This window comes from Penicillium diatomitis (genome assembly GCF_028827545.1).
Source record: "Penicillium diatomitis strain IBT 30728 chromosome Unknown utg000009l_segment0_segment0, whole genome shotgun sequence".
Taxonomy (NCBI): Eukaryota; Fungi; Ascomycota; class Eurotiomycetes; order Eurotiales; family Aspergillaceae; genus Penicillium; species Penicillium diatomitis.
In genome coordinates, this window is record NW_026623181.1 from 1,704,268 (window position 1) to 1,726,686 (window position 22,419).

The 22,419-nt window shown below is 51.3% G+C and overlaps 10 protein-coding genes across 10 annotated transcripts; 5 read left to right on the forward strand and 5 right to left on the reverse strand.

Annotated features, from left to right (window-relative positions):
* Positions 1 to 172: 172 nt before the first annotated feature.
* Positions 173 to 610, reverse strand: N7539_006998 (uncharacterized protein; the record flags this gene model as incomplete). The annotated part of the gene is made up of 1 exon (XM_056936599.1): positions 173 to 610. One exon carries the CDS (start codon positions 608 to 610, stop codon positions 173 to 175), a length of 438 nt encoding a protein of 145 aa, XP_056788534.1.
* A 964-nt stretch (positions 611 to 1,574) lies between these two features.
* Positions 1,575 to 2,603, forward strand: N7539_006999 (arylamine N-acetyltransferase family protein; the record flags this gene model as incomplete). Its single annotated transcript, XM_056936600.1, has 1 exon — positions 1,575 to 2,603. One exon carries the CDS (start codon positions 1,575 to 1,577, stop codon positions 2,601 to 2,603), a length of 1,029 nt encoding a protein of 342 aa, XP_056788535.1.
* A 688-nt stretch (positions 2,604 to 3,291) lies between these two features.
* On the forward strand, positions 3,292 to 4,765 carry N7539_007000 (uncharacterized protein; the record flags this gene model as incomplete). The annotated part of the gene is made up of 5 exons (XM_056936601.1): positions 3,292 to 3,334; positions 3,396 to 3,492; positions 3,569 to 3,720; positions 3,783 to 4,264; positions 4,328 to 4,765. 5 exons carry the CDS (start codon positions 3,292 to 3,294, stop codon positions 4,763 to 4,765), a joined length of 1,212 nt encoding a protein of 403 aa, XP_056788536.1.
* Positions 4,766 to 5,333: 568 nt separating this feature from the next.
* N7539_007001 (GNAT family N-acetyltransferase) lies at positions 5,334 to 5,867 on the forward strand (the record flags this gene model as incomplete). Its single annotated transcript, XM_056936602.1, has 1 exon — positions 5,334 to 5,867. One exon carries the CDS (start codon positions 5,334 to 5,336, stop codon positions 5,865 to 5,867), a length of 534 nt encoding a protein of 177 aa, XP_056788537.1.
* Positions 5,868 to 6,476: 609 nt separating this feature from the next.
* On the reverse strand, positions 6,477 to 7,397 carry N7539_007002 (NmrA-like family protein; the record flags this gene model as incomplete). The annotated part of the gene is made up of 1 exon (XM_056936603.1): positions 6,477 to 7,397. One exon carries the CDS (start codon positions 7,395 to 7,397, stop codon positions 6,477 to 6,479), a length of 921 nt encoding a protein of 306 aa, XP_056788538.1.
* Positions 7,398 to 7,728: 331 nt separating this feature from the next.
* Positions 7,729 to 9,195, reverse strand: N7539_007003 (uncharacterized protein; the record flags this gene model as incomplete). Its single annotated transcript, XM_056936604.1, has 5 exons — positions 7,729 to 8,045; positions 8,118 to 8,312; positions 8,431 to 8,517; positions 8,607 to 9,072; positions 9,133 to 9,195. The coding sequence occupies 5 exons, from the start codon at positions 9,193 to 9,195 to the stop codon at positions 7,729 to 7,731; spliced, it is 1,128 nt and encodes a 375-aa protein (XP_056788539.1).
* Positions 9,196 to 10,789: 1,594 nt separating this feature from the next.
* On the reverse strand, positions 10,790 to 12,600 carry N7539_007004 (uncharacterized protein; the record flags this gene model as incomplete). The annotated part of the gene is made up of 2 exons (XM_056936605.1): positions 10,790 to 12,241; positions 12,328 to 12,600. 2 exons carry the CDS (start codon positions 12,598 to 12,600, stop codon positions 10,790 to 10,792), a joined length of 1,725 nt encoding a protein of 574 aa, XP_056788540.1.
* A 2,958-nt stretch (positions 12,601 to 15,558) lies between these two features.
* N7539_007005 (uncharacterized protein) lies at positions 15,559 to 15,883 on the forward strand (the record flags this gene model as incomplete). The annotated part of the gene is made up of 2 exons (XM_056936606.1): positions 15,559 to 15,662; positions 15,712 to 15,883. 2 exons carry the CDS (start codon positions 15,559 to 15,561, stop codon positions 15,881 to 15,883), a joined length of 276 nt encoding a protein of 91 aa, XP_056788541.1.
* A 691-nt stretch (positions 15,884 to 16,574) lies between these two features.
* On the forward strand, positions 16,575 to 18,517 carry N7539_007006 (putative acetamidase; the record flags this gene model as incomplete). The annotated part of the gene is made up of 4 exons (XM_056936607.1): positions 16,575 to 16,615; positions 16,692 to 17,073; positions 17,151 to 17,625; positions 17,694 to 18,517. The coding sequence occupies 4 exons, from the start codon at positions 16,575 to 16,577 to the stop codon at positions 18,515 to 18,517; spliced, it is 1,722 nt and encodes a 573-aa protein (XP_056788542.1).
* A 402-nt stretch (positions 18,518 to 18,919) lies between these two features.
* N7539_007007 (putative MFS transporter Fmp42) lies at positions 18,920 to 21,216 on the reverse strand (the record flags this gene model as incomplete). Its single annotated transcript, XM_056936608.1, has 3 exons — positions 18,920 to 20,483; positions 20,559 to 20,721; positions 20,814 to 21,216. The coding sequence occupies 3 exons, from the start codon at positions 21,214 to 21,216 to the stop codon at positions 18,920 to 18,922; spliced, it is 2,130 nt and encodes a 709-aa protein (XP_056788543.1).
* Positions 21,217 to 22,419: the final 1,203 nt, after the last annotated feature.

A 22,419-nucleotide genomic window follows, 5' to 3' on the forward strand; every position in this document is an offset into this window, starting at 1 on the left:
CGCCTCTAGTAAGTCAATAGAAACCTCCCATTCGATCTCCTTGAAGATCTCTCCTATGTACTTACTCAGTAACACCTCTTTGCCAGCCATAAGTCGGGCAACCAACATTTCAGCAAGTCCCCGCCTGGGCATGCTAGACCTCACCAATCCCTTCACACCTCATCAATGGTTATCAAAGCGGCCGGGGGAAAGTCGCATTCGGTCCCCCTTGCGGTATAAAAGGTGCAAGAATCCGGGCATCTCGCACATTTACCGTGGGCAACATGCCTCTCAGAGCCGTAATAGGCTCTGCCAGGTACAAAAATCCCAGGTTATCCGGCGCTGTCGCCGTATAAACAACGTTTCGCATCCACGAGCCACTCAGTCGAACGTGAGTTTGCGGATTGTAAGCTTCTCTGATCACGACCGTTTGCTGCGGAATCCACTGATGATCCGGACGCAGGTATTTGAGTCCGCCTTGAGCAATCCTGATCTGCAAGTTGAACTCGTATAGGTGCGTCTCGTGCCGCGCCATGTTACCATTGTAGTTGCGGATCTGAAGGTAGCAGAGGCGATGAGAAATCGATGTGAATTTTGTTCGCTTTAACAATCTCTTGTGTGGGAAGAGCATGTTGGAAGGGCAACAGAAATAGAAGATACATTGCTTTTCCCCTCTGGTCTGCCTTCGATTTCCCACTATCTTCTTGAAAGGGTAGCCGAACATTCCATATGATGATGCCACCTGTGACCTGGTGCCCGATGGAGCTGCTTGAGCTTTCCATGCAGGAGCATTGAATGCGAGTTGCGGGACAGACCTAGGACCATTCAACTGGTTGTGGTATTGATGTCAGTGTTTTCCTTGTGTTCTTCCCGTTACCTCGCCGACCAGGACTTGGTGGTAGTCGAGCAGCTGGCAATACATCTGACGCAGGGACTATACGTACACCCTCAACCCAGAAAGACATGGCCCTGCACTGCTCATTGTACTTTTTCACATCCTGGGCTTAATTGCCTCACGTATACATTGTACACATAGTAATCATGCTCAATCGACTTGATCTTGCCTGAAATGAGCTCACTGATGTCCGGACTTATCTTGCACAACTTCTAGAAAGCTGCACGTGGTTGACACGGCCGAGATTGCACATGACTTCTGCAGCACGTGACTTCGAGTCGTATAACTCTTTTCCAAGCGCGGGTGCTCGTTCCCTTGAGAAGAGTGGCTGATCACTTGCAACCTGTTCACCCGCAGGGTAGTATAGTCATCACGGAATACACATGGCTTGATCGCGTTGAAGAAGCTGTCTTCGACCACAACACTCCTCAATTCTCAACCAAGCCTCGCGCCTGTGCAGACTCGGCCGGGCGGCCCGCGCTGATCTTCACCAGTTTCCCCCTCGGCGCCCCACCCTCGTCATACTCGAGGATTCGGTTGACCCACGGAAGCTCGAATGCGGTTTTTGCTGTGTCGACTCTGTCGAGCCGATTGCTGATCTCTCACTTGGACCCTTTGTTTCGATCGACCACGGTTCGATCACCTCCGTCGCCGACCAAGAGTGACCAAACTTTCGTCAAGCGCTCCGGCTCCGGTGATTATGACCCAGCTTCCACTGGACGACGAATCGCGGACACGCTACAGCAACGCCGAACTTCATGCGTACTTTGAGAGAATCAAGCTGCCCCAGAAATATCGCGACTCAATTGTCCTCAAAGACCCGACTCAGGCTCTCACAAAACAGCATGGACTACCTTTGCTCGTGGCCCTCACAAGGCATCACACTTGCAATGTCCCGTTCGAGAACCTGGTGCTGCACTACACTTCTCACAAGGCCGTGACACTCGACCTGACCGCGCTCTTTCAGAAGTTTGTCCGAAGACAGCTGGGCGGTCGGTGCATGGAGAATAATAGCTTCTTCGCGACCGTTCTCCGATCGCTCGGCTACGAGGTGCGGAATTGCGCCGGTCGCGTATCGCGCGCCATGAGCCCCTACACCGAAGTCCGACGCAATCAAGGCGACACATACGACGGCTGGAATCACATGCTCAACTTGGTATGGCTTGAGGACGAATGGTATGTCACCGATGTTGGAATGGGCGCTATGGGCCCCAATCTTCCATATCCGTTGCGAGACGGGTTCGAGACCGTCAGTGTCGCTCCGCGAGAAATTCGTATTCAACATCGCCCAATCGCCGAGACTTATACATCTCGCTCGGGAAAGGGGCCAGAACCACCCAAGCTTTGGTGCTATGATATCTGCTACAAACCAGACGATGAAGCCGGCAAGAAATGGCTGCCCGTATATTGCTTTACGGAAACAGAATTCTTACCTCAAGATTATGAGGTGATGTCCTGGTATACGTCAAAACATCCGAGGTCGTTCTTTACTAAGGAGATCATGTGTACCAAGATGATCATGGACGAGGGGCTTGAAGTGATTGTGGGCAACTTGACGCTTTTTAATCACACCTTGACAAAAGCAATCGGTGCCGAGCGAACAATGGTCAAGGAGTGCAAGACGGAAGAGGATCGCTTACAAGTGCTGGAGGAGATGATGCAGGTTCATTTGACAGACGAGGAGAAAAATTCAATTTCAGATGATCAGAAGCTGGGACATGTCATGTGAGATGAAATGGAATTGCTCCCAACCCAGCAACCCTGCACAAAGCGATACACGACGAAATTGGGAGAACGCTGTAAATACTACAGCAATCCTGGAGAAAGACATCTCCCTGAGAGTCTTACCTTGCCGAGTTTGGAAGTAGACCACGGTGTTCCATTTTCGTGCCAATATCACATCTCAAATTCGCATGCACTTCAAGGTCTCGGATTGATCCACACGGCCTGGGGACTGTGTTGTATAGCTCCAAAATGCGTGAGTCATTCAGATCACCAACATCTATCGTCAATGTTCACAGACTGTACCTTTGCATACGCCTAGAGGAGGACTTTCTGTCTCTTGCTGTATTTCTTGTAGATTTACTCCACTCTGAAATCTGTACGCTGCTAGTTTGGCCGAAGGCATCGCCTAATCGACCACTTCGGGCTAATGAGTATGATGAGAGGATGGGTTCCTGCCAAGGGCCTACTGTCTTTCCCCGCACGCCGATTATCTCTACACTCTGCAACAGGTTTGACGTGAGAGTAATCTCCAGTGACAGAGTTCATCCAGGAAGAGCTCTTTTTCGGGACACCGATCTCGCCCCGCGACGCAACTATTGTGCCAATTCTAATTGATAGCAGCCTCATCCACCACTCTCCTCATAATCTTAGGTAACAAGACGTTCAGTTGCATCCACCGGAACGCGGCCACTATGGTAGAGTCCAAAAATCATCAGTTCCACATTGCTATCGTTGGTAAGATGAAGTGTACCAGTTATGTTTCATCTCTTTCAATTTGACTGAAATCATCAAATAGACGCGGGAATTGCAGGGCTTGCCTTGGCTATGGCTCTTCACAAACAGGACGTCTCATTTACAATGTACGAAGAGGCCAAGGAGTACTCCACTGTAGGGTAAGTGCGCTTCCATGGATATAACAGAGGTACTACATTATGCGATCACGCAAGGACAGAGCCCATTTCATCGCAGCGCTGAAATTGGATTCTCTCCAAATGGAATGCGGGCTATCAACTTGATAGAGCCTACTTTCCGACCTCTCTATGAGGAAATCTGCGTGGGTAGTAAGGGCGAAGACGCGAAGCACATCTTCTTCGAAGGGATGTTGCTTGAACCCGGCTTTGGTAGGGTTTGATCTGTGCCATATTCGACTTATGAAACCTCGAGAATGATTGAATGTATCCAGGCTGTGGTCAATCATGGCATGGGGATTCGGCTTGGAGTCACCCCGATTTTGTTCGCAAGTCCGTAAGTACGGGTTTGTCATTGAGACAAACCGGGGCAATACTGATCGGAGCCCAAGCACATCGAAAAGCACTGCTTGACACTATGAACAAATTCATCCCACCCGATCACGCCCGATTCGGTAAGCGAGTTGCAGGAATCGAGCAGCAATCGGACTTTGTTAAGCTTGGCTTCCCAGATGGTTCAACCGCCACTGCTGACATTGTCGCTGGCGCGGCTAGAATCCAGAGCGTGGTGAGAAGCCATGTGCCCCGGGATACGAATCCGAGTCAAGTGGCACCTGTGTATGCCGGTGCATATTGCTATCGAGGTGTCATTCCCATGACTGAAGGTTATGAGATCCTTGGCGATCTCACGGACGTCGCGAAATTCTATTTCGGACAGGGACGGGGCGCCGTGACGTACAGGATTAGTGGTGGAGAGGTTATTCGGCGATCTTGACCAGAGATACTTTGTCAATTTCTCACAATGATGTATCATCACCAGGTATCCAATTATCTCCTCTGCGTCGCCGATACCCGTGACGGATGGAAATCGAAAGACGCTGTGACAGAACGAGTCCGGCCCGACGTCGTGATGTCTGATTTTCAGGGCTCAGACACGGATGAAGCATTTCGAAGACTTCTCAGTGAAGCCCAACCAGTGAGATGGGGATTGTTCCACCACCTGGAGACTTCGACCTATTTTCGCGATCGTGCGTTTATGATCGGCGATAGTGCCCATGCATCTTTGCCCTTTCAAGCCGCGGGCGCAGCGCAAGGACTTGAATATGCAGTGGTCTTGTCACGAATACTTGCCGAGCTCGCAAATAGCAGGAATCTGCACGCAACAAAAACTTCGACTATCCACGCAAGTCCGGGGCCGCGTACGACTCAGTACGCCGTCCACGTGCTCAAAGACAGCTTGAGCAGTCGGCCGAACTGAGTCGTATGCCCTTCTTTCAGCATGAAGAAGATGGGTCAGATATGAAACGAATTCTTACGTGACTTCAAAATGGTCGATTCGATTGGTTATGGTTTCATGATTTTGAGCAAGACGCGGAGGAGGCTCGTTGTAGAATGAACACATAGCCGGTGATATTGGACCCGGATGTCAGGGGGTCTCGGACGATGTGTTGGTCATCATGGACACGTGAACAGCGGAGACCTTGGTGCAGGCAAAAGAGTATTATTTTTGTGTTTGCTGCTGTTCGGGAAAGAGCACGATGCTCAATGTCCACAAAATCTTCGATGAACTTCCGAACTCATGTGAGCTCAGGGTCTGATCAGGAATCTACTGTCGCTCAAGGTGCCATTCGGGCGAGTCTAAGGCGCGCCGCCGCGCCCGCAGAGGCTGCAGAGCCCAGGCCGATGTCAAGGGAAGGGCGCACGCTAGTCAACATGGCCGACAGCAGAAGTACACAATGTTCCTTAAATGAACAGCCTCCAAGATTCTTTTGTACAAACCGAGGAAATAATCCATTTGACACATCTGCTTCCTGAACCCCCTAATCATGTCCGAATCAAACTTTTACTTCCGCATCGCGACCGCAGAAGACACCCCCATCCTCAAACAACTCATCGAATCCGCCTTTCGCGCCGAAGATACCAGACAAGGCTGGGTTGGCATTCCAGAACTTGCATCCGGATTCTCAATCGAAGAGAAGCAGATTGCCAGCGGCGTCGCAGACCCGAATACCGTGTTTTTGATTGCCAGAGACGAACACGAGCACCTGCTTGGCACTATCGGTGCATCGAAGCGTGGGTCGGAGGTTGCTCGTCTGTTCATGCTTGCAGTGGATCCACGTCTTCATCGTGGAGGAACAGGGAGAGCTATTCTGGATTACGCAGAGCAATACTGCAAGCGCGAGTGGAAATCGCGCGTGATCAGCCTTGATGCTCTTTCGACTCGCGAGAGTCTTATCGCTTGGTACTTGCGGCGTGGGTACCGTCAAACAGGCGAGACGAATCTTTTTCCTCGGGAGAAATGTAAGGATTTGGATTTGCCCGAGGATTTGCACTTTGTTGAACTTGAGAAGGAAGTTTGATGTACTACTGTTCGAGCTGTGCACCTGCTCATCGACGACTTCTGAATCATCTTCACGGTCACTGCAAGCGCCGTTGATGACCGTCGAGATCAATCCGCCCTGATTCTGAGCCTTGATGCTTTCGAAACGAGGAGCTTTGGGTTCCGTGACGGTAGCTCCAGGCACTGTTTGTGGGAGCTATCATTCAGACTACGTTCGTTCAGCATGATCCATGAAGTATTGCCAGGGATGTCGCTTAGTGTGGGTCGGGACTGAGCCAAAATGCGGATGCAGGCGTCGACGTGCACCAGCATTTAAAAGTACCAGGGCGCTCCCAGACCGTGGTCGATTGACGTGGTAACCTGTTGACTCGATCTGGGTTCGGAAGAGTCCATCGTGGAGTAACCACTGATTGATCAATCACAGTTACTTGTGGTCGAGAGGGAGTGAAAGGGAACAGCAGGAAGCAACCGTAAAAATCGAGTATACTATGTTTGATTGTATATATACACAGATTCTTGTTCACAGAGCCACAGACTATGAAAAGTCCCTGTTCAAAATAGGATTACAAGATCCTGTATATCCTCACATGCCGGCCTCGCTGTCCAGAAGCCGATTTTGTCATTGCCATCACGCCTTGAATAGTTCCTCGTTTTCCCTCACCCACTGTTCAAAAGACGTAGCCGGAGATCCAGTATACAGTCGCACATTATCGACACCAGCATCGTAATGGACACGCTTCTGCATCCCACCTTCTTCACGTTCCTTCACCACCCGTATAAAATATTCCACTATTGGCTTGGGCAATCCATTCTCGAGGTACTGTTCCTTTGCCTCTTCCTCACCAATTGTCGTGATTTTGATCTCTTTCCCCAGGACCTTTCCAATGATGCCGATCGCTTCGCGCTGTGTAATCACTTGAGGCCCATAGAGATAAACCTTCGTCTGCCCGTTCCGCAGACCGTGCACCAGAATTGTCCCGCCGACGCGCCCGATATCACCAGGCGTGATACAGTCGAATTTGAGATGACCGTCGAACATCTTCACTTCACCCGCGGCGACGCCATTTTTGAACCGAAGCAAGTTCGTAGCGAACCCGCCGGGCCTTAACGCCACATAGTTCTCTGTCCCAAAGACTTCGTCCAGGTTCATCTCCACCTGGGCGTGCGTGTACGGGATCAGTTCACTCGCAGGAACATCCTGCAACTTTTCCCACACGGTATAACTGCTGAGTAACACGACGAACTCGACACCTGCGGATCTCATAGCTTGCAGTGTAGCTTTCATGTGGTCTGGGGAACCGTGCGCCAGGTAGATGAATGCGCGCTTTGCGCCGCTTGTCTCGATTGCTGCGGATACAGACTGGGCATCTGTCAAATCTGCTTGGAGTCTTTCAAAGGCGCCTTTTTCTTCGTCGGTAGGGGACAGACCCGGAATGGGCTTCTTGGTGTCTCGCATTGCTAGGTAGACTTTTGCGCCGTGTTTCTGGGCCGTGAGGGCCACCGCGGAGCCCACGCCTCCTGTTGGACCGAAGACGATGACTGATGACATGATGGGGTTTCAGCTGATCAACTGCTGTGTGTTTGTGGAAAGTCCAGTTCCCTGAGATTGTCTCTCCAACTTTTTGATGACGGGGTCTGTCATATTTGTAGGTGCAGGATGGGTGTTACGAAGCGGAGACCACAAAGTCCGGATGCCGAGCACTTTCAATCAAAGCTTGAATTATCCCCGGATTTCAAGCGGGTCAACGGGTTTAGTGTGACCGACGACCTACTTAACTCCGATAGCGCCTTCAGGTCCATACATCATATTTGGTAAAATCTGGTATACATCCTGCAAGCCTAAGCCCTTCAACTTGATGCCCTCCACACGACATAACTTATCAAGCACTTTGCGGAATCTTCCAGGTTCCAGTGTTTCTTTTCGCGTAATCCTCGGGCCCTCTGGCATTTGCAGCAGCCCGGGTCACCTCATAATCATGGCGTACATGGACCATGCTCATTGGAGAAAGAGGAATATCACTCTCTGGAGATGACGGGGCATTCGGATTAGTAATCGATGACACTAGACCTGTCATCTTGTGCGGGCTTTTCACTCCCTGGCCCGTGGACAGAGGATTGCTACTCCATTCTCTTGAGCCTTTCGCTTGCGCATTGATGAATAATTGTCTCATGGAAGCGACGCACGATATTAGAATGGCTGTCGTCGAGAAATTGAATCAGTCACTCGTCGGAATAGGTTTGATAAATGGGATGATGCGGCTCAACTTACCGGTGGTACCCTCGACAATGCTCCAGAAACATAGCCATGCGACATCGGTCTGGTGGTTCAGACTTGCTTTGACGGCCACTCGGATGATGGCAATGATCATGATGAGGATTGTGGCAGAGAATATACTCAGGAGAATGATCTTCTTGCGTCGGGAGATTTTGGTGTTCCAGAGTACCATTATCGGAATGGACAGAACTGGAGATGCTCATGGATGTCAGATGGAGATAACAGCATGAGGCAATTCGCTTCCCAGCCATGCACTTTATAGGCCGAAGGCTTGAGTCAGTGACCATAGGAGGAAAGATCCACTCACTCATCATATCGGTAGCCACGTCGCCGGCACAATTAGCCCAGAATGTGCGATTCTCATAATGGACGTGATTGAGCTGAGGGCATTGTTCTGTCATTTTTTTGTTGTTAGTAGGACAATAAGAATGAAGTATCCCATATTTGCTGAGTGGACTAGCAATTCAACCGAGTTTATATTACCTAAGATGTATTCAAGACTCTCAAAGCTGCACTTGTACTCGATATCCGCTATCGAGGTGATGTAGACCCCGAAAGTGAAAACAACAACCATCACCCACCAAATACGAAGCCATTTGACCTTGCAGCTGAGTCGGTAAAAGAACGCTAAAAACGAGAACTTGACACACCACAAAGCAGTGTAGAATAGGATTTGCAATGGAGCCAAGGAGCGCATGAATCGATGCCAATTCGACAGGAAGGACGGGGTGATAGGATCGAGGCCGGATATCACTCTGTCGAACTTGTAAAGATATCTACCATTGACCTGCCACACCGATGTGGCAGTGAGCAGAATGATCCAAGCAAGTATGACCAGAATGTCGTCAATGAATAGCCTGCGAAAGGATACGAGTTGAGCGTAAAGCCGGAAGACAACTAAGGCGAACGCTGTGCCGTTCAGAGCCCACGAGACGCCCTGCATTTCAATCTTGAGGTCAGTAAACGGCGCATCACTTCAAGGCTGGGATAAGACCAGGTTGGTCCTCACCAAAAACACATTCTCGGGGATTGCGTCGCCAAGTTTTTGAGATGGTATGCTACCGTAATCCATCTTCTGAAAGATCTGTTCTCAGACGAACTTCGGCTCAAAGATCTGATGAGAGTATCCGAAGGATCAATGGACTAATATTTGTCATGAATTTAATTGCTTCCATGAGGTGAAACGTATAAGCGTTAAATTTGGCTGTGGCAACCACCTTCCATGCTGCTCAGAGCACAGGGAACGTCTTTCTTTGAAAAACGCCATGGCTCTTCTCCTCCTCTACAGTCAAAGGAATAGCTTCTTTCAACTTCATTGAAATCAAGCTCGTTCGAGATGGATCGAGTCCGCAAATCACAATTGATCGAAGCAAGCGAGCAAGTCACTGACCCACATTTCGGTTCCGAATGCCGACGATGGCTTTCAGGACCAGCCAAGCGAAACCGTTGATGGAAGATCACGTCCTCGTCTAATCTTCATGCTTTGTTCAGTCTTTGCAAGCGGAGTCTCTTGATTGCCATACCGAACCACTGACAGCTGCGACTTATTGGTGTAAATGCGCCACTCGCAACAGGCATGGAATCCCGCGGAGATCATCTCTTTGTTGAATGATTGAGATGAAGAAAGCGTGCCACAGGCCTGAGTCTCGAACAACTTGACTCGAGCAAGCCGAGTACGGCATTGATATCCAGCGCCTGCCCGATCCTGCCAAGCCTTCGCTCCAGTTCCCGGGGCCTTCGACTTCAACAAAGAACAATCATGAATCAGTGCCTCGACCCTGGACACGATTCCCATAGAATCAGCATTAAACAGGTGTCTAAAAATTGAGTCAAAATTCGACCTCTTTTCCTTTCTTTGAAGAACGCATGAGTCGTCATGCCTAAATAAATCAAGGAGTATCAATTTTTCTAGCCATTCAGTGGACTCAGACCATCCGAACCAAGACTTCCTGGATCAATGGCATGCTGGAAGTGATGAAAATAATGTAAATGCAGACCTTTGATGAATTGATGAATTTGCTGCCCCATGAGTCAGACGGTCTCACCCGAGAGTGCCTTCGAAGATCAGGACTGAGTTTCGTCTCCGCGACGGAACAGTGTAAAAGAGTCAACGTAGGCCGGCAATCCAATGACGAGATCCCGAACACGAGATAGAAAGGCTTCAAAAACGTTGGACATGCCAGAGTCTTTCATGGGTAAGTCAGGATGAGGTGTGCCCGTCGGTCCACCTGCTGAGGGGGCAAAGTTGTCATGAAATTGAATGCATTTTTGCCCTCGGAAAGGAGACCTGGACATCTACCGAGGCAACGTCAGCTGACCAAGGTGAATGATGAGCAAAGCGAATTGGAACTGAATACTGAGAAGAAGATCCTTCTTGAAGGTTTAAGCACATCACCCATAGATCTAGTGAATACTGTTTATACCTTCTCGCTACGACAGAAATAATCACACTTCAATGAGTACCATATCATGATTCACAAAAGTTCACTGCTAGCGGCTGATGTTCTCATATAGAGGAGCTTCGCGATGCAATCATAAAACGCAGGCTTGGCGACGGTATGTACAGGAAAACAAAATTCTAAAAGACAGGTCGTAATGTTCATCATTTCATCAATCATACATGGGAACCCGGCGAGGTACATGAGTGGAGTAGATTCCTTCATCCATCACGCCACTGGGCATATATCGCTTGGCTGCTGCGCTCCGAACGGGGCTTGATCGACGAGATGACCGGAGAGGAACTCCAGGTCCGCTGAAGGATCGAGGTCGTTCGGAGCCACTTCCACCACTGCCTGGGTGACTCCCACCGGTACTTCCGCCGCTGTAGCTGCCTCGGCGGCCTTCTTCTGGCTCAAGGTTAAATCGTTGGCGAGGCACGGACCGCGGTGGGGGCATGGAAGTGTATTGAGGAGGCTCAGGGGCCGGGGTAGGTATCGGCCCGTCATACATGGGCTCACGGAAACGAATGTCGGCCGACGTTGGGGGCCGGGAGTACGATCGCCCTTCGTGTCGAGATTGACTGGATCTCGGGGGTAAAGGTCCTGGCTAGCGTAAGCGCGCCCCGGAGCGGAAGGCGAGAGATCTCGATATGGTTTTCGTGTATATGCATCGTGCGAATGACGACGTCCACGTGAATCAACAGGGGGAGATAAGTTGCGATGACGATGGGAGCGATGTCTTGATAAGGAATCGGGGACCGGCTTGCGAGGAGAGGGTTCTGAAGGGTCCACATCCGGCGGGTACGAATAGGAATGAGAGTGACCATGGCTGTGAGAGTATGGATTCGGACGCGATGCCGCATCCTCTCTCTCGCCGCTTAGAGGACTGGTGTGCCAGGCAGAATAGTCGCGACCGCGAGGCCGCGGCGGGCGGTCCACGTATGGCGACATGCCCGGGGACCGGGTTCGAGGTGAGGACACCCCCGAACGGCCACCATCGGGCCTCACACGCGACCTTGGATCCGATCTGTGGCCTGATTCGTCATGACTGTCGGAAGAGTCCTTGTGTCGGTGGCTTTTCCGTCGACTAGTCGGACGATCGGAATCATAGTGAGCTGAGGACTTGTGTCGGCGCGAGCTTGTCCGCTGTGGCGGATGAGAGAAGTAGTCTTCCTCCTCTGGCAAGGGATCTTTCCCACTGAAGTGATAGTGAAAAGGGCCAAAGTTAGGGGGCGATGCTCGGTGGACGTTTCTCTTGATGTAATCATGCTCGAGTCGTTTGGCAACCCCTTCATGCCACTGCAGCATCTCCGGATCAGGTTCGGATGGAAACGCATCTCGGGGAATGGTCTTGGGGAAAAACTCCCCTTTCGCGTCTGCGATGTTCCATGACTCGACGGCGTTGTTCAAGAAACGCCAGTGCTCATCTGGGTCCATAAGAAGCTGGATCGTCTGCCATCGTACAAAGCCATTGGGGCAGAGCGAAGGGATAGCTGGAGGCTCATATGGACTGGACGCCGGTTGCAGACTATGAAAACAGCCGAGAGACTGATAGATAAATGACAAGGCCTGAGGTTTTGTTTCGAGAAAGAGTGGATCGTAGTTGCCCCCCACCTTTCTATAAAAGGCAGCGAGGCGGTCTGGCGTGAGGTCGGTTGTCGGGTTGGAGTCGAACGAGTGCTGATCCAACGGATCGTTTCGGTCAGTCCTGCCTTCAAGTCTCGCAAGAGAGGGACTTCTTCAGTCCAGAACGGATACCATCATACCATGATCTGTGCGATCCCGAGACATAACTGCTCCAGCATCGAGGCTGGACTCTTATCCGGATTGATCAGAGTTCCCCACTGGCTGGCCGCAGAAGCCATGTTAGGTTGGGCGCTGGTGCTTGTACTGGGCCGCTCGAACGATGCATCCGACTGCACACTGGAGGTATGCTGTGGAAGAGCATCAGGATGACTGCTCACGGTCGAGTACAAGATCAACGCTCGCGACTCGTCTCCAGGCAGCGAGGAGCGGTCAGGCACCGCAGCAGCGCACATGGACCCACTGCACTGCGGGGATGGAGATGTGCGGGACGAGGAGGCGCGTGTGAGCAAGGAAAGCAGAGAACATCCGATTCTCGAACAGGCGACCCCGGTGCGAAGGCAAAGTGGTTAGATCTGTGGATGCGATGACCGTGTGTGAAAGTCATGTGTGCGTGGATATGGCAGTTGACTGAGAAAGGTCAAATGAGAGGCTGGAAATGTGATTTTCACATGACGTGAAGTGAGTGGCCTGATGGGTCCGCTTTCCACGCTTTCCACGCGCAGTCATCGCAGAGTTGACAAGCAGCAAAGTACCTCCGCTGTTCTCAGGTAGTGCTCTTTGTATTGATTGTTCCGCTATAAATGCAACACCAACAGAGCACAATACCTTAGAGGCTGAGTACATTCCCTACTTGTACCCAGTACCACCGTTGAACACGATCAAACAGGATTTGACCCGAGCCAGGTCAGCCTATCCGCTCATGGAGATCCGTACCACCATTGTACACCCTTGCAGCCTCACTTGCAGAAGTACCTTAAGTTACCTACTGTATGGCGTTCAAAATCCAGCTACCTTATGCAGCCAACCAATATCCCTCGAATTGTCAAAGTCCCTCATTTCAGGATGCGACGCCGTTTCGGAGCCCTCAGTCACACCATTCTCATATGCTGTATGACTCTGCCACAAGTCGACTCTCCGCTAGGGCCATGACTTCCATCGCCTACAAATGTAGAAGACCTCAGTAACACTCAAAAGTCAAGTCAGGATGACCACTGACACACGACCAGGTACAAGCGAGTGTACCTATGGAGATATCCCTCGGCTGCCGATGTCCATATGTGCTCTTGGAACTCCAACATCAGCCAGGCGCCCGCATCACTTTCCCACCAGCGGCGCTTCACTTATGCCTTGGGCAGCCTTCCGGGAAGTGCGGCGGGAGACTTGCAAGAACTGATTGCTCCCTATCAGAGCGAATGTCCGACTGGCGAAGTGGATAGTCCTGGATCGGATCTGAAGACTATTAGTTAGCGGAGAAAGAGGAAGAGTTGGAATTCGTGAGATGGAAACTGTTGCCACGGTCGCAGCTTATTGAGGTGTAGCATCAATTCTTCTTTTCTAGGTATAAATCACCGTGCACCGATCCACATACGTAACCGTGGATCAAAGTGGATCTGGATTGAAGCCCCAACTATAGATGACAGGCATTATTGAAGAGGCTCTCTCTAGGGTAAGTTCTCACCGGGACTACTAACTTACTGGTGCGAGCTCTTGAGTGATGATTGAAAGTTTCGGTTACTTGCTTTCCGGACTCTCGTAAATCTTGAGTCAAGTCCAATATTCGATTTGGACTCATTCCGCTCGTGTTAACCACCGAAAAAGCACTTGCCTATCTGGTAGAAGACGGTACAGGTAGACCAAGAAGGGGAGAAGGGTACAGTGAGGTTGAAAGTATCCTCTGATCAACAAGCAGCATCACAGTTTCATGTGGGGATAATGATAGCTCAGTGTGATCATGACAGCCAGGCTATCGATACCTATGAGGATCAACTCCTGGGTATCGGCTGACAACAGCGCGGAAGACTGACGTTGTCGTAGTAGGGAGTGAACATGGTCGAGATAACGAGCTCGGCCTGTGTCGATCTAGTACTTTGGCCGCCGTTTGATATCGAGTTGATGGTCATCGGAAAAGAGCCTTCAACAAATTGATGTCCACCAGGGTGTTGGACGAATAGATAGCATGATCCAAAGAGCGGTCCTCCTGCAGCGTTGAATCGCAAGGTGATTAGGCACCCATTTGTGATCGCGTTCTCTCAACTATGTTCCCATTTGAGTCTCGGCCCTCGCTGCTACAATACGCCGAAAGTCTCTGGAATGAAAAAGAGACGTCGACAGCATCAAATTCGTCTCCTTGACCTGTGCCGTGTTTCGGCCTTTTTCAACTTGACGTCCCCAAGTCACTGGCGGCATAGTAGGGTTACTTGTTTTCTCTCTTGCCCAGCCGCACGCGAGTACCGCACTTGTAACTGTTCCTGCGGCTCACTTACAATGAATCTCACACAGCTTTGTCACCAAGTTGAGCCACGAGATAGTAGTCAACAGACTCTAGATGGTACACTCTATCTGGGCGGCGCCGCCCAAGTCACATTCTCGAGACACGAAGCCAGGGTATCAAAGAAACCTTCACCCGACAAAATGCCTCCATACCGTCGCCCGTCCCTGACTCCTGCATTCCTCAGCAACATACCATCTGCAAGGTTGGCATTCTCCCGCAAGATCTGCTTTGTCATTGGATGAGGAATATCAAAGGACCTCGTGTTGCGCATCCTCGCAAGCTCTTCATCGGCTCGAATCCCGCGGTACCTGGTCAGTGAGTGCCTTATTACCCGACCACCCGGGGTTGGCAAGCCCAAGAATCTCGAGTCGTGAGCCCTTTCAGCCGCCACCGTTGGATCTTCAGATTCGCAGATTCCTGACAAAAATGGCCTGAGTGTAAACAATGCTGACATAGACACGCTGGTTAAGTTCCCTGTGGTTCCCATTTCACGATGTTGGCATCTTGCCCCTCCAATTGCTTGACTGACCTCTCTACTCCTCTGTTTGTTTATTGACGCTGCAGCATCAAAGCACTGCCACAAGCAATCAGCCCAAGCGACCGGTTGAATAATTCCTGGGAAGGCCATCCATCTCTGACGAGTCGCTCACGAGCCTTATCCGGCACAAAAGACAACAAAGGAGCTTGCTGCGACCGCACCCTGTGTACTCTTTCAACTTTCTTGGACTATAACTATACGATAATCTCAATCGACAACACTGCATAATTTCAACCGGAAGTCAACAACCGGATATAGACGGTTCAACGCTATCAGTGCTCGAGCTTGAGTGTCGGTTAATCTATTGGTTCGCCTTGACCGCGACCGGGACTGCTCCTTACGCCTTACAAGCACGTACCACCCGCGCCCTGTCCCAGCGTCATGGCTCTTGTTCGAGACCCTTACTTTTGGAAACGATTCTCAACCGCGGTGCACCTGCAAGAAGTGGAGTCGAGAAGCAATAGCGAGTGCATTTCACCTGTCAAGTGAGTACGGCATCACTCGACCAAAGGTGCTGGAATCCGCTAATGACAGAATTTTGATGAGTAGAAAATCAGATTCATGGCTTGAGCGGGAACGCCGCAAGCGCAGGCGCACGTTAGTATGGGGATTCGTGATCTTCTTCGGCGTGCTGTTAGTGGTCATCGGTGGAATAATTGTTTGGTGGCTTGCGAGACATCATTGGATGCAGCGAGTTGAGCCATAAGGGAATAGAGTTGGGATAGCTCCTTTTCACCATTCACGCCCCGAAGCATCATGTCGCCGTGACTTGGTCGCAAGCGCGATAACTGAAAAAGCCCCAGATCGATCTGGAGATATACCCGCCGCAGCTCCAGGGCGGCATTTTATTGGGCGTTATTTGTTTAGTATGTCGAGAATCGTTCTCTTGTGACTTTCACTACAACCATCTTTGAATATAGCTTGATCTTCAGAAACTTTTTGCTCTCGTAGAGCTGTAATGTGATCGCACGGCAATTTTCGCATCGCATAGTCTCGGTTGAACCTACTCAATCTGGACCGGCCGCCTCAGGTCCACTACCCGAATCCATCCTTGTCTGGACTCCTGAACTAGCCTTGTCAATAGCCTCGATCTCGGTCGTGATTCACACACCTTCAAATAGACAAGCTACCTTCATCCATAGTCCTTCAAATTTCAATCAGCTTCAAAACGACGCAGAATGTCCTTCCAAACTCTGTCCTTGTAATTGTTGAAAGAAACAACCGGGAATCGTCGACCCGTCGAGTTGACTGCGGACTTTAATCCGCCGACTCCAGCCGACGGAAGCTTCCGCTTATCGCTCTTCTCCACACGCGACTCTTCCCCGCAAAGAGCTCCCCTCGGGGGTATATAAGGCATCTATTGCCGTGTTTCTCTCGATGATACACCAGCCGTCGCCATGCTTCCTCCATTTGATTACTTCACGTATCGCAAGATCCGGTAAGCTTTCTCACTCGACTTCAAGCTGATTGTATGTGGCGTAAAGGTCTCTTTGACTGACTGGTCCTGCCACCAGCAACCAAAAGCAAGCTGAGCGAGCAGCTCGCTTTGCCTCGTTGCCGTATCCCTACCACGAGAGAATCACCCAAGACGAGAGGAAATTAATCGATCAGCCTATTGGAGAGCTGGTCCAAGATATTCAGAGCTCAAAGACCTCTGCCCAGACCGTTCTGAGGACCTACGGCAAGGTTGCAGTCAAGGCTCAGGAGCGAAGCAACTGTATCACGGAGCTATTGCTGCCGGAGGCCGAGTCATGGCTTGTGTCGGACGTCAATCTGAAGGGACCACTGGCTGGTATCCCGGTATCACTCAAGGACTCGGTTCACGTGAAAGGCTTCGACACTACTCTGGGCTATTCAGCATTGGCCAATCAACCATCCAAGGAAGATGGGCCCATGGTGAGGCTGTTGAAGGATGCAGGTAAGTCTCTTTCATTGTTACTCAGGGGAAATATGAATTCTTTACTGACTTCGAGATAGGTGCGGTACCGTACGCGAAAACTGCTCTTCCAATCACCCTCCTGTCCTTTGAATCTGCTAATGGTCTCTGGGGCCATTGTCGCAACCCGCATGTTCCTGACTATAGCCCTGGTGGTTCGACTGGCGGTGAGGCCGCTCTTCTTGCCCAGGGTGGACGTATCGGCATTGGCTCCGATGTTGCTGGCTCTGTTCGCGTGCCGGCTGCTTGGAGTGGCATTTACTCACTTCGCTGCAGTACTGGTCGCTGGCCCAAGGTTGGAGTGAACACAAGTATGCCTGGCCAAGAGGGCGTCCCGAGTGTCTTCAGTCCCATGGCTCGCACGCTGAACGATTTGACATACTTCACCAAGGCTATTGTTGGCATGAAGCCATGGGAATATGATTACACTGTACACCCCATCTCATGGCGTGAGGATCTTAAGGAGGAGGCCCAGAGCAAGTACCTGCGCATTGGTCTGATGAGCAGCGATGGTATGTTCAAATTCAAGACTCGTCCTCGAGGAGTCTGCCTTGTCCAAAGCTAATAATCTGGATGCAAGGTGTCGTTCCCCCAACACCCGCCATTGAACGCGCTCTTTCCACCACCGTCGCGGCTCTCACTGCAGCCGGCCATTCCATTACCGAGATCAGCCCTCCACCCGACGCAGACCCTTTCAATGGCCTCAACCTCGGCTCGCAGCTCCTCAACTCAGACGGCTGCCATCACTTCAACGCCAAACTTCGCTCATTCGAACCATCCGATCCAGGCGCCAGCCAACTCTCCACCATCGCCCACCTCCCCAGACCCCTAAGATACCTCTACTACCTCTACGTCCGCTACATCAAGCGCGACAGCATTCTCGCAACTCTCATCAAGGACTTTGGTCCCAAGTCTTCCGCCGAACTCTGGACCCTCGTCGCCCAGCGCGAGGCCTTCCGCGCCACATGGCACAAGTGGTGGGACGCAGCACCCCAGCAGTACGACTTTATTCTCTGCCCCGTCAATGCCACCCCTGCACTGCCGCACAAGGCAATGCATGACGCGGTCTCGTCCTGCGGATACACTTTCTTGTGGAACTTGCTCGATTATTCGGCGGGCGTGCTGCCCGTCGGCCACGTGGATGCCACCCGTGACGCACTCGTCACCTCGTACAAGACGGCGCTGAAGCGTCTGGGATGTAACCACAGCGTTGCGCGCGGCGCGTGGAAACATTACGACGCGGTGAAGATGGCGGGGTTGCCGACGGCTGTGCAAGTCGTTGGGCGCAGGTGGCAGGAGGAGCAAGTTCTGGGTTACATGGCTGTTGTGCAACGGGCATTGGAGGACTATGAGGATCCGTTGACGGGATTGAGTTGCAAGTATGATCTTTTGGAGATTGATTGATAGTATAGTGAGCGGTACTATTCATATTCCTCGTCAGGACCGAGTTGTATTGCCATTGAATTGTGAACTTTAGTAACTGTCCAAGATTCGCTTCAGATTTATTATGATTCTTCAATACCATACGTGCGTCCTTGGCCAGCCCCGTGGAAGTAAATCCATCCGCAGGTCTGTACGATATATGCGGGTGTATCAACAAGCAACCCTCATGTATAGGCCAATGAACACCTGGAAGAAACAGCAAATAGGCAATAATATGTACAGCACCCAAAATATCGAAAATCCCAACCCCGAGAAAGACCGACTGTTCACCGGGAATTCGCGCATCATATACAGCGTAAATGTCAAGTAACTTCAAACGCAATACTCGCATCGTTCAGTTAGCTAGCCGACGAGCAATTTGTTTTACGAGCCATAAGTTCTGCCTCGCTGCTCTGTGCCTTCCGTGCCGCCGTTCGATAGCAGAGGCTGCCGTTCTCCATTGCCTGGTGCTAGTCCATTGCCATTGGTGCCTGGGAATGACGCTTGCATCACCCCATCTTCTGTGTTGAGCGATTGCTTTTCACGCTCGCTTCGAAGAAAAACGGTCTTCCAGCTTACGAACCCCACCAAGACAGCACCGACTAATCCGACAAGTGCTGTAAGCACCACATTTACCGGGATTGGGTTCCCACCAAACCGCTTGAGTGTAATCGTGTCCAAGCCAGCCTGCGCGAAATTTCCTAGACCTGCCAAGCAAATGATCAGTCCGTATACTTTGCCAAAAGTCTGGAATCCGAAGACTTTAGCGGCGAAGTCGGAAACAGCGGTGTAGTAGAACGGGCGATAGAGCACGAAGAGAGCGATGTTGGCGTATGCGGCGAAATCGCTGTGCGGGATACAGCCAAGAATTCCAAACGCAGTGGCGATAACGGCCAGAACGGCCAGGATAGTGCGCGTTTGGAAACCATCCAGGAAGGTCCCAATGAATGGGATGGAAACGAGTCCTCCAACGGGAAGTAGTATGTCGAAGATACCATTGATTCTGGCCGCCTCGGAGCGGGAGCCGAGAAGATATGTGTACTGGGAACGGAGGGAGGCGACGAAGTAATTGATGCGAAGCATCATTAGAATGGTGAAAAGAGCGATCAAAATAAACCACGGTGTTTGCAACTGCTTCAACGCACTGCGGCCATGCAAGACACCCCAGACCCCACTAGTATTAGGTGGGTTCTGAGGCAGAGACTGCTGGAGCTGGGATTTCGATTGTTGCTCGCGAAGCGTGCGATCGCATTGACCAGCTATCGGACTCGATGGTCCTAAGGGGGAGTTGAAGACGCTCTCGTTGATACCCGCGGCCGAGATGACGGAGGCTGTGCCGTCGTCGAGGAGGTCGTGAATTTGATTGACAATGGTTTGCCGTCGTTCACGCCGAACGAAGCGTTGACGCTCGCTTTCATTACGATTCTCGGTGTTCTCGTCGATGCGATCATTCATTTCATCAAAGACCTGGGCTTCGACTTCTTGTACGAGTTCTCCGGTCGTCTTGTATGACGTTGATGGCATCACACTGACTTGAACGATGAGGATGAGGACAGGCACCACAAGGTACAACAAGAAGAGAGTCCGCGTCGTGATAGCGCCATCTGTGCCTTCATGTAGAAGACGGAAGACGAGGAAAAGCGCACTTGATGCATCAAAGGCGCCGGTCAACATGGACAGGATCAATCCAGATCGCTTCGGGAAGGTATTGGAAAGCTGGAAAGACGAGATGAACACGAACGGTCCTCCTAGGGAGAGGAATAGGTATCCAGGAATGTAGCCATCAAATGGCAGCTCCTTGGCTACGGCGAAAAGAAAAGCGCCAGCCGCGAGACAAATGCTTCCGATGATGCCACTGACGCGTGGACCATACGCATCTAGGATCGTGCCGACCGGTAGAGCCGAGACATTGGTCACCACGGCGGCGATGGTGAACATCAAGTTCAGTCTTCGAGCGCAAAAGTTAGCACCTTGTCAAGCAAATTGATCAGGAGATTCTCTTTGACGGGTTCAAAGATCTTACCTGATTTCTTGACCGTCGCAAACAACTACATCTCTGTTCAATTCGTCTGCAGTACAAAGGTGACGATAGACTCCTTCGCGGATGAGGACGGGCTTCAAGGCTGCGAAGCCGAAGACGACTCCTGCGGCGAGGAAGCAGTAAACCACAGCCAACGCGACTTGAGCTATGTATCACCAACGAGTCAGTTCAGTGGGCCGCTCTGCGTAACACAGCCAGTTGGTCTGTAGTTCATTATTCACGGTCGGACGTGCATACCTATTCTTCGCGAGGGACTCACTTCGAAGGCCGCCCGCGTATTTTGCACAGCCACGGGTTCTTTATGCGCCACGGACCCCTGCGGCGCTGGGGACTGTCTTCTTTCCAGGCCGGTCCGTGCATCTGGCGGGCTGGTTGACGTGAGTCCTAGATTGCTTAGCAGCGACCGCCGTTCGTCCCGGTCGTCTATCGCGCTCTCATTCCAGCCCGGTCCGGCATATGGATTGAAATTGAGTCTGGTATACGTAGAGGGGAAAGACGAGGCCACTGAAGCATCGTCTGGCAGATCTTGGTACGTATCAGATTCGGTGTCTGACGGCGGCTCCTCCGCACGGCCCCGCAATAGAGCGGCGGCGGGCGTACGCTCCCATCCTTCCAAGAAGGAAATCCGTGGAAGAGACATCGCGGGGGATGGTCAGAGTTCCAAAGTCAATCTTGTGTTAATCGCGCATGATCTCAGGAGGGAAAAGGTCTCAGACGACGTGACCCCGAGTCACTTGATCTCGAGGGCATCTAGGGCGCGTGCTTGGGGAAATGTAGCAGCAGATAGGAGGCTGGGAGATAAGAAGACGTGACCCATGATGATAAGGTCCTCTTGTTTGTCCGGCTCGACATGACTCCGCACGTTGAGTTTCTTGATTTCTTGTAGTAAGCCAGAAGCACGGCTGCATCCAAGTTTGCAGTCGCTGATACGCACTTGACTCTCATGGGTTTGGTTCACGGGCTGTTGGGCCGTCATCGGACAGTCACCTGATCCCATGTGACCGCTGCATGACGAGATGCTGACGAGCGATGCTCTCAACCCGCATTCTGCGCGGGCGGAGACGGTCGATTTGACGGATCGGCGACTTCGAGGAGCTAAAGACCAGGATCAGAACGCATGGCTTGGCGATTGATGGGGCCAAGATGGCTCTATCGAGTATCGACATTTAGTTTTGTTTAAGCGTCTAAGAATCTACCGCGACATCGGAGCTGAAAAAGCTTGCAGGGGTGGAGTGTCAAATTCGATTGAAGATCCATTTCCAGGTTCGCCGCACATTGCATTGTTTCAGCATCAGCATCTGACTGAAAGAGTTATGACTCAGCTCTGCAAGCAGGGTTGATCCATGCGGGCAGCCGCACGGCTTAGGAGAATGGATTGTGCTTGGGCCACTGTGCTTTGGTACAGGAGATGGATATTATCTTCACTCCCGAGTCCCTCCTGATGGACACATGTGCAGTATATCAATATAATGGTACCACATGCAGTGTCCTGCCTGGCCACGAACCCAGTACCATACTTCATATATTTTCCATTCGACCTGGACGATGGTCTCAGTACATCTTCGAATCATGAATGGATGATCGCTTAAGAGGTACTTGACCTACTCGTCCTGTTCGGGACATCAGAGGATGCCTAGTACTACTGAAGTGGTTTGGGCACGTGACTTACAGCACCCGTCCTCACCGTAATATATCTGTCATTCCGAACCAGGCCGGATCAATGTACTAATGTACCACTGTATATGTGAGTGCATACTACATAACTACATCTGTATTCCGCCATGGCTAACCTGGAGATGAACACCTCGGACCTCCATCTCCTAATACCATACATAGCTCGATG